This window comes from Miscanthus floridulus, chromosome 8 (assembly GCF_019320115.1).
Source record: "Miscanthus floridulus cultivar M001 chromosome 8, ASM1932011v1, whole genome shotgun sequence".
Lineage (NCBI taxonomy): Eukaryota > Viridiplantae > Streptophyta > Magnoliopsida > Poales > Poaceae > Miscanthus > Miscanthus floridulus.
In genome coordinates, this window is record NC_089587.1 from 177,866,625 (window position 1) to 177,876,092 (window position 9,468).

Genomic DNA, 9,468 nt, shown 5'->3' on the forward strand with positions numbered 1-9,468 from the left:
GATAAGAGGAATACATAAGGCTTGGTAGGAAAAATAGACCTAATGACAGGTCAGATCCGTTGGTAAGGGCTTCCCCAATGCCAGTGGCTTAGCTAGGTTCAGATGCCACGTTGTAAAAAAAAGGTGCTCTGCGATTGTCATAATTACCTACAACATCTACATATGTTTAGGAGAGAGAATATGATCCATATAAGAAAAATAAGAGGGAGAGAGGAATAAAAGTGACACATGATGAAGGAGAAAACCAAGTTGGGGACCCTCACTAGAAAAAAAAATAGTGATTTGCATTGTGTACTAGTCTCAATATCTCTCGATCTATATGGATTAATTTATTTGTACTACAGTCACCAATAATGTTAGCTTCCATTGCTCTGCCCTAACTTTTAGGGACGGTGTTAAAAGCACCTGTCATCCATATTTTAATCCCCGATATATCAAATAAAAGATGGGGATGAGTCTACCCACCCAACCATATTTAATAAAAAAAACTTATCCCCAAACCAAAGACAGAGGTCACGTTTATTCGTAGACGATGATCGATGACCCATGGGCTAGCGGCTATGGGCTCAGCAAGGATAGGCTGCACCGCTGCAGACGATAGCATCGACACCCCCCGCTAGCCACACAAGACACGGCGGGTACCTCGTGGCCGGAGGCGCGCGCCACCGCCGTTCCGCTGCCATGCTGATCCCTGCCCAGTCGGCACCGGCGCCACCGTTCTCCTCTCTCCGCTCCCTATCGTCACACTACATCCTCCTCCCCTCCCACTTCCTCCCCCCTGGCGGCGTCGTCCTTCCCCCGCTCCGCCGCCGTGGCGACCTCGCCATCCGCATGGGCGGCGGGCCGCGCACCTACCCCGGCGGCGTGTCCAAGTGGCAGTGGAAGCGGATGCAGGCCAAGAAGGCCCGGCAGCTCCTCAAGGCGCGCCTCGCCCGCGAGCGCCAGCTCTACGAGATGCGCAAGCGCGCCGAGCTCCGCGACGCCGTCGCGCACCTCGAGCGGCCCTGGGACCCGGACTCCTCCTCCTCCTCCAACGACCAGGCGTCCGCCGTGGCTCCCAACCTGCTCTCCGTCGCGGCCGAGGACCAGCTCAGGGCGCTCGCGGACCGCTTCCACCACCCCGGCGGCGTCGACCTCTGGAACGACCGCGACGGGCCCCGGGTCTTCGCGTCCCCGGCCACAGGCGCGGCCTCCGCCAGGTTCTTCCCCAGGAACGCCTTCCACAGCATACAGCCCTACGCGCTCGTCAGCGCTGGCGGAGAGGCGAGGGCGCCGCGTGGCAGTGCGCAAGGTGTTCGTGAGAATGCCGCGGAGGATGAAGCGTACAATGGCATTGCTGATCACGAGCCTGCGGTTGAACTCACGGAAAGGGATGGAACATGGGAGCCGGTGAATGCCCTCAGCGACGCCGATGACAGCATTGCCGGTGACTGGACCTCGGATGATGATGATGATGACAACGATGCTATTTCTGAATCGAAGGACATTGGAGATGTCGGTTCTTGGCACGAGCAAGGAACCGTGGTTAGGAGAAATGGAAGGAGCAATGGTGTGGCAAGATGGGAAGCTGCAGGCGCAATGGCTGCTGGCAGCAACAACGACAGAGGTTGGAGTGGTAATGCTTTCTTCTCGGACTCGGAAGGAGCAAGAGAAGGTCATCGTGAGCAAAGATGGCAGGAGAGAAGTAGCGGTGCAAGTCCAAGGAAGCAGGCAAGTGGGAGATGGACTGGCTTGAAGACCACAGCGGGCAGCCATGTCAGGCAGAGGGGGAGAACAGGTGCTGGATCTTTCTCTGAATCTGAGGTGATCCGCGGCGGCTCCGAGCCGAAATGGAGAGCAAGCAAGGGCAAGAAAGATGACACGGGGAATGGTGCCGGCAGGTGGAATGCTCCTAAAAAGGATTGGATGGGTGATGGCTTTGATTCAGAATCAGACAGTGCAAGAGGGAGGGAAATGGAACCAAGACGGGGAGCTAGAAATAAGATGAATGGAAGGGAAAGTCTTAGAGGAAGATCGAAACCTAACTACAGTGCTAATGCCAACGGTGGGGAGAAGCTGTTGAAGTACTTGAAGGGTGACACGCACGCAAACAGCAGCAGTGGCTTTGCGGAGGATTTGGAGGCACCAAAATGGAAGCCGAGAAGAACGAATCGAGCTAGGAACAACAGTGGTGGCAGAGATGATGACATGGGTGGGAGATTCAGGCGAGGTGAGGATGGCAGAAAGGACGTTGGACGTAAGACGAGCAGGAATGGAGAAGGACGGCGGCTCTGGGGAGACGAATACTCGCTACGGCCAACGTCGGAATTGCGCGGCTCTTGGCCGGAGACGGAATCGGATGATTGTAGGTAGCAGAGACAGACTGACATTTTTGTGCTAACTTTTGTAAAACTACACCTCTGTTTTAAAGTAATGTACTGATATACTATAGCTAGCTTATTTCGCTGCAACGCTGGACATGTCCCCCACCAGGCCACCAATCAAAACAGCTAACATTAACGGAAGCGACTAAGGTCAAGTGGATGCAGCACTTTCAAAACCAAATAAGCACATAGAAGATTCCCAGGATTCTTGAAATACATGAGCATTGTCAGATCCAGATTCCAAGTATTAGAACAGGTTCCAAGACAATAGTTGGACCAGTGGGCAAGTCTACCTGGTCACAAATTACAATATGGTCATGGCTGGCCTTATGAGCTCAAACTGTAAAAAGATCAACAACACCAGTGCTTGGTAAATTTAGCTCCAGCTACTTGACCTACAACACATAATATCATCAATTAATCACACAAGCATTAAAGCAACTGAGTATTGGATTATGATGAAACCCCAGAGCAAGCCCGCAGTTTTTTTTACCCCGAAGGCCCATGCAGAAATAGATATTGAGCGCAAATAAATCAAGTGCAGAAATGCCAGAAGAAAAAGCATATTCATAAGCCAATAACCAAATCATGAGGTAATTCGTTGGATTTCATTTGCAGAGATGTGCTGTGAATTTTAACCAACCCCAGCATAATATAAGCAAACACCCTCAAAACTAATGTACTTAGGCCCTTATTTGGAACACAGGATTTATAATTTTTTTTGCAGAAATAGAAAAAAACACAAGAATAGGATAGGAATGCACATGTAAAACAGGGGAATGAAAAACACATGAATTTTGTAGGAATAGGTGTTTGGATGAACCGCAGGAAAAACACAGGAACAAAAAAACAAAGGCGGTACAGTAACTCTTCCCATGGTTTGAGTGGATGTTTTTTCCCCATGGTTTGAGTGGATGTTTTTTTCCCATGGTTTTCATGTGAAATTGAACAAAAGAAAAGTTTCGCATGTTTTTCCTGCAAGTTATTTCTGCAAAACAAGGGTACTACATTAATTTCACGGGAGTCAGTTCATTTTCACATGGAAAACGCAGGAAACAGGAAAGTTTCCCGCATTCTAGGAGGCCTAACTCTACCCATAGGAATGGGAATCCAACGTTTTTCCTTTGTTTTTCCAACATTTCAGAGAGGGCCTTAAAGCATGGGGAAATCAGTGGCATAATATAACTAGTGAAATTTCAACCAACTATCATGACTTTTGAATCTTGATAGATTTGTACATAAGATTTCCAACTGATCTACTAATAAGAGTTGCTACTTTTTATTTCATCAGAACATAACGAGAATGCAATATGAATTGACATAAACAGAATATTCTCAAATTAATATGTGTAGCATTATATTAATAGCAGTAGGCATTATTAAGGGACAATAAACATATCAGTTATGTGAAATACGTATCGATAAACCAAAGGATATGTCCACAATTTTAAGCAGTTCTACAGTAATAGTAGGGGGGGAAACCCACAGCCATATGTCTGCTTAACATCATATACAATGTACATGCACCTTACAAAATATTTCAAGCTATTAACCCATGCCTACAGTCATCTATTTCACAAGATCTTTTGGCAGTTCAATACATACCTCTCAACACATATGAAAATTTAAATGGCTGGAACATATATATTGGGCAAGAAAATTTAAAGCCTGACCTTAAGCCAGTTTCTTGACAAGGTGTTTCTCATTTTATATAGTTTATATGTTCGAAGTTTGGATTGTACACAAAGAACTATTGATTGTTCTTAATACATTTTGGTGCTGTTTGGTTAGCATGGATCGTTATCCTTTACAAGGAATTGGATACCAGGCCTATTCAAGCCTGTTACAGCTCCTACTCTACTAGTAACGCAAAACGATACTGCACTCATGGCTCTTGTCTTCCTCTGTACCACCCAGACCTTGCTCGAAAAAACGAACAGCGTTGCTTCCTCACGGTTACCTGGCCAGCGGCCACCTCTCGGCTTGCTCAGGAAGAGCAGGTTCCTGTTTGTTGTGGATCCCTCCCTCCTTCCCTCTCTCTGTAACACCCAGACCTTGCTTCAAAAGACGAACAGCATTGCTACCGCGTGGTCACCTGGCTACCTCTCTGCTTGTTCAGCAAGAGCAAGTTTCCGATCGTTGTGGATCCTTGTCGATCCTATCAGATATCTTTCTGTCCCCATCTCTCTCTCAATCTCCATAGTCCATACCCTTGCTATGGTAGAGACAATGATGGAGTACACAGCGGCAGCCATGGTTGCCTTGAAGGTGATCTACAGGGTGGAGTGTTTCAAGGAGTGGCGAGGGGTCTGCCAGAGCTAGTCCGATGGGGAGGTCAACAGCATTGGATGTTCGAGTCTCAGAGGGTCGTGATTGTGACATGGGATTTGACAGCAGGGCAGAACCAAACAATCTCTGCTGTCTACTATCCCCTTACATTTGCAGTGTAATTTGACACCATTTACATTAACACTTGAAGTGCACCAACCAAAAACTATGCTAGTGGTAAGTGATTATTCTACATACAAGTGAGTTGCTCAAGAATTGATGGCCTTACAAGTGAGTTGCTCAAGAATTGATGGCCTTGATGCCACAAGAATTAAGTTGGCAGACTATTAAGTACTGTACTAACTACCAGTGGAGAAGATAAATATTTATGAGTTGCAGAGGTTTGGCATTTCCCTTGAATCTGAAATATTTAAGCTGGTGTGTCACGACTGATAGATACAAGTGGAGAAGATAAATGCTTATGGGTCGCACCCTTGCAGTCGTGACATGGTCTTGCAAGATTTCTTTAGAAGTCCAACCCTTTCATTTCATAGATATTATGTTTAGTGGTTTACTGGTTCCCGGTCAGTGTGTCAACATATGCTATTCGACAGAAGATGAATGCATACAGAACATTGGTGCAGGTAAGAGCCGCGTTCTGGTCCCAAAGCTTTGGCGAACATAATCCGCGCAGGCTAATCACTTCAGTTCAGTTTAATCCAAACAGGGCTGTTGTGTCCAGTGTGCGAATTCATAACCCGATCTAAAGGAAACAATAGAACGCCATCCTGAAAGGACAGATCTACATGAACAAACCCTATCAAATCCCTCCAAATGGATTGTCCAATCCAAGCCTGACCAAACAAACTCATATCTCCAGGTAAACAAGGGGGCGGGCACGGGTGGGGGCTTACCTTGGAGTCGCGGATCCCGGCCGCCGATCTAGTGGTGGTGGTCGCCGGAGGGGCGGTAGAGGCGGTTGTAGGCGGCCTCGCCGACGAGGTAGATCCCGAAGGCGACGATGGCGATGCCGAGCCCCGGTGTAGCGTGGCGCAGCTGGTTTCCCACCATCGGGTGCCTCCTCCACTCGTCCCTCCGCCGGAAGAACTCCCCAGTCGCGTTGAGCCCCTTCCCTCCGCTCGCCATCGCCTCCGCCGCTCTCTCGCTCCCTTCCCCCCTCTTGGCGTTTGGATTGTGGGAAATAGATGTCTCTCTCTCTCTCTCCCAACTGTTCCAAGCAGGAAGATAGGGCAAATGGGCAACCACGCGCACAATAACCCAAGCCCAGGTGATATATGCAGCCCGGCCCACCCGACCTGGGCTCACAAGGCCCAAACCCTGCTGCCCGTGCGACCTGTCCCGTTGTGACAGCGCGAGTTTCTTCTCTCGGCTTCTTCTGGTTCAGTCGTTCAGCAGCTCTATGCCTCTATGGCTTTATCTCATGGCGATGGCGACCTCGTCGGCGCCGCTGCTCCCGAAGCCCGCACTCCGAGTTGCGGCCTCTTCTTCTCTCCACACCCCGAATCCAAGGTCCAGGCGACAGCGAGCCACCCCCGAACAGCACGACCAACATGTCGACAGCAAGTGGCGGAGGCAGCCGAGGGGCCCGCCCCGGCGCGGAGAGGGAGCCAAGAGGCGCCTGCGCAGCCTCATACAGCGCGAGGAGATCGACGACGCGCTCGCGCTCGTCGATTCCATGGCCTCCGGCGGCAGCGGGAAGTGCCTGCCCGTCGTCCCCTGCAACATCCTCATCAAGCGGCTGTGCTCGGGCGGCCGCGTCGCCGACGCGGAGCGCGTGTTCGCGGCGCTCGGCTCCTCCGCCAACGTCGTCACCTACAACACCATGGTCAACGGGTACTGCCGCGCCGGCCGGATCGAGGACGCGCGCCGCCTCATCAGCGGCATGCCGTTCCCGCCGGACACGTTCACGTTCAACCCGCTCATCCGCGCGCTTTGCGTCCGCGGGCGCGTCCCTGACGCCCTGGCGGTGTTCGACGACATGCTCCACCGGGGGTGCTCCCCTAGCGTCGTCGCCTACAGCATCCTCCTGGACGCCACCTGCAAGGCGATCGGCTACAGGCAGGCCATGGTGCTCCTTGATGAGATGCGCGCCAAGGGCTGCGAGCCGGACATAGTCACGTACAATGTCCTCATCAATGCCATGTGCAACGAGGGCGATGTTGATGAAGCTCTGAATGTATTGAGCAACTTGCCGTCCCATGGATGCAAACCTGATGCTGTCACCTACACACCTGTGTTGAAGAGTTTGTGTGGCTCTGAACGGTGGAAGGAGGTTGAGGAGCTCTTCGCTGAGATGGCCAGCAACAAATGTGCCCCAGATGAAGTGACATTCAACACAATAGTCACTTCTCTGTGTCAGCAAGGCTTAGTTGATTGTGCAATTAAAGTTGTTGATCATATGTCAGAGCATGGATGCGTCCCTGATATTGTCACATACAGCAGTATTCTTGATGGTTTGTGTGACGTAGGGCGTGTTGATGATGCGGTTGAATTGTTAAGCAGACTGAAATCATATGGGTGCAAACCTGATACAATTGCATATACCACTGTTTTGAAGGGCCTGTGCGGCATAGAACAATGGGAGCACGCTGAGGAGCTCATGGCTGATATGGTCTGCAGTGATTGTCCCCCTGATGAAGTGACATTCAACACAATAATTGCTTCTCTATGTCAGAAAGGGTTGGTTGATCGTGCAATCAAAGTTGTTGAACAAATGTCAGAGAATGGTTGCAACCCTGATATTGTCACATACAATTGTATTATCGATGGTTTGTGCAACGAAAGGTGTATTGATGACGCCATGGAATTGTTGAGCAATCTGTGTTAGACTTATAGGATCTCTAGGAGCATAGATCAAGCCGGGTACTTCATGTAAATAGGTAGCAAGTTCTAGTACATGTTCTAGACAGAGATTAGATGGAGAAGTAGAGGAACGTGTCGAACCTGACACCGCAGAGGAGGATCCGCTCGCGTCCGCCATAGAGTCGGTGTCTGCGCTAGGCAGCGACGGTCGGGGAAGAGTACGGTGATGAGCAGTGGCGACCGGCGGTGAAGACCGGTGGCAGCGCAGTGAAGTCCGGCGTGGTGGCAGCCCTTCGGTGTAGATGCAGAGGCGGCGCGGCTGATGGCTTCCCGTCACTAGCTGCGCCCCTCTAGATCGGATTAGGGTTTAGGGATTTCGGTGGGGAGCTTGGCTCAGGCGAACCTCGTGTTAAGAGCCGGCGGCCCCCACCTCTTTTTATAGCGCAGTGTGACAGGGGCCCTCCAGCTATAGTGGGCTGGGCGCCCCCGATCAGGGTGTGAATCAAAGGTCCCACTGGATCGTTGGGTTGAAAGGTCCTAATGGCTAGAGGGGGAGTGAATAGCCTAATAAAAATTTCTACAACAACACTTAACAAAATGGTTAGACAATTATGAGGCGAAGCAAGTGTTGCGTTAGCCTACTTAAAATGCAAGCCACCTACCACAATTCTAGTTTAGATAGTGTCTATTCACACAAAAGCTATGACACTACCCTATGTTAGTGTGCTCTCAAAGGCTAACTAAAGAGCCACACCAACCAAGCAAGCAAGCTCTCACAACTAGCTACACTAAAGAGCTTGTCAACTAGTTTGCGGTAAAGTAAAGAGAGTGATCAAGAAGGCTATACCGCCGTGTAGATGAAGAAACCAATCAATCATAAGGATAAATAACAATGAAGACCAATCACCTCGGAATCAATGATGAACACAATGATTTTTTATCGAGGTTCACTTGCTTGCCGGCAAGCTACTTCTCGTTGTGGCGATTCACTCACTTGGAGATTCACGCGCTAATTGGCTTCACACGCCAAACCCTCAATAGGGTGCCGCACAACCAGCATAAGATGAGGATCACACAAGCCACGAGCAATCCACTAGAGTACCTTTTGGCGCTCCGCCGGGGAAAGGTCAAGAACCCCTCACAATCACCACGATCGGAGCCAAAGACAATCACCACCCTCCGCTCAACAATCCTCGCTGCTCCAAGCCGGCTAGGTGGCGGCAACCACCAAGAGTAACAAGCGAAATCCGTAGCGAAACACGAACACCAAGTGCCTCTAGATGCAAACACTCAAGCAATGCACTTGAATTCTCTCCCAATCTCACAAAGATGATGAATCAATGATGGAGATGAGTGGGAGGGCTTTGGCTAAGCTCACAAGGTTGCTATGTTAATGAAAATAGCCAAAGGTGTGAGCTTCAACCGGCCATGGGGCTTAAATAAAAGCCCCCATAAAATAGAGTCGTTGTACCCTTTCACTGGGCACAACGCGGGGTGACCGGACGCTCCGGTCCAATCGACCGGACGCTGGCTCTCAGCGTCCGGTCACGTGATTCACGCCACGTGTCCCCTGCTTCAAATGCTTTTCGTCAGATTTCAGCCATCAGTTGACCGGACGCGTCAGTTAGAAAGTGACCGGACGTTGGACCTCAGCGTCCGGTCGTTTCTAGTAAGGTTCCAAACGCGAATTTTCATGCCCGACCGGACTCACCTAGCGTTCGGTCACTCATCATCTCCTCTGTGCGCCTCACGTTAGCGTACGTCAGCACTGACCAGACGCACCCTGCCAGCGTCCAGTCGTAGAGCGACCCAGCGTCCGGTCATTTGACCGACGCCAACGTCTTCGCTGTTACACCTGATCAGACGCGCCGGTCCAACCGAGGCCAGCGTCCGGTCACTTTCAGTGACCTCCGTCTTTTCTGTCTAGGGCGCCGGTGGCATCGTCGGACTGTCCGCACTCTACGGGCGGACACTCCGCCGGTGGAGTTTCTTACCCTTGCTCCAAACTTCACCG

At 50.6% G+C, this 9,468-nt stretch overlaps 2 protein-coding genes across 2 annotated transcripts; both read left to right on the top strand.

Annotated features, from left to right (window-relative positions):
- The first annotated feature begins 514 nt into the window (after positions 1-514).
- On the top strand, positions 515-2,434 carry LOC136477612 (uncharacterized). The gene has a single exon (XM_066475824.1). The coding sequence runs from the start codon at positions 682-684 to the stop codon at positions 2,350-2,352; it is 1,671 nt and encodes a 556-aa protein (XP_066331921.1). The 5' UTR covers positions 515-681; the 3' UTR covers positions 2,353-2,434.
- A 3,616-nt stretch (positions 2,435-6,050) lies between these two features.
- On the top strand, positions 6,051-7,726 carry LOC136474126 (pentatricopeptide repeat-containing protein At1g09900-like). Its single transcript, XM_066471733.1, has one exon. It carries the CDS (start codon positions 6,052-6,054, stop codon positions 7,477-7,479), a length of 1,428 nt encoding a protein of 475 aa, XP_066327830.1. The 5' UTR covers position 6,051; the 3' UTR covers positions 7,480-7,726.
- The last annotated feature ends 1,742 nt before the right edge of the window (positions 7,727-9,468 follow it).

Coding starts and splice junctions, on each gene's coding strand:
- LOC136477612 (XM_066475824.1), top strand. CDS start 682: ATGCTGATCCCTGCCCAGTCGGCACCGGCGCCACCGTTCTCCTCTCTC.
- LOC136474126 (XM_066471733.1), top strand. CDS start 6,052: ATGCCTCTATGGCTTTATCTCATGGCGATGGCGACCTCGTCGGCGCCG.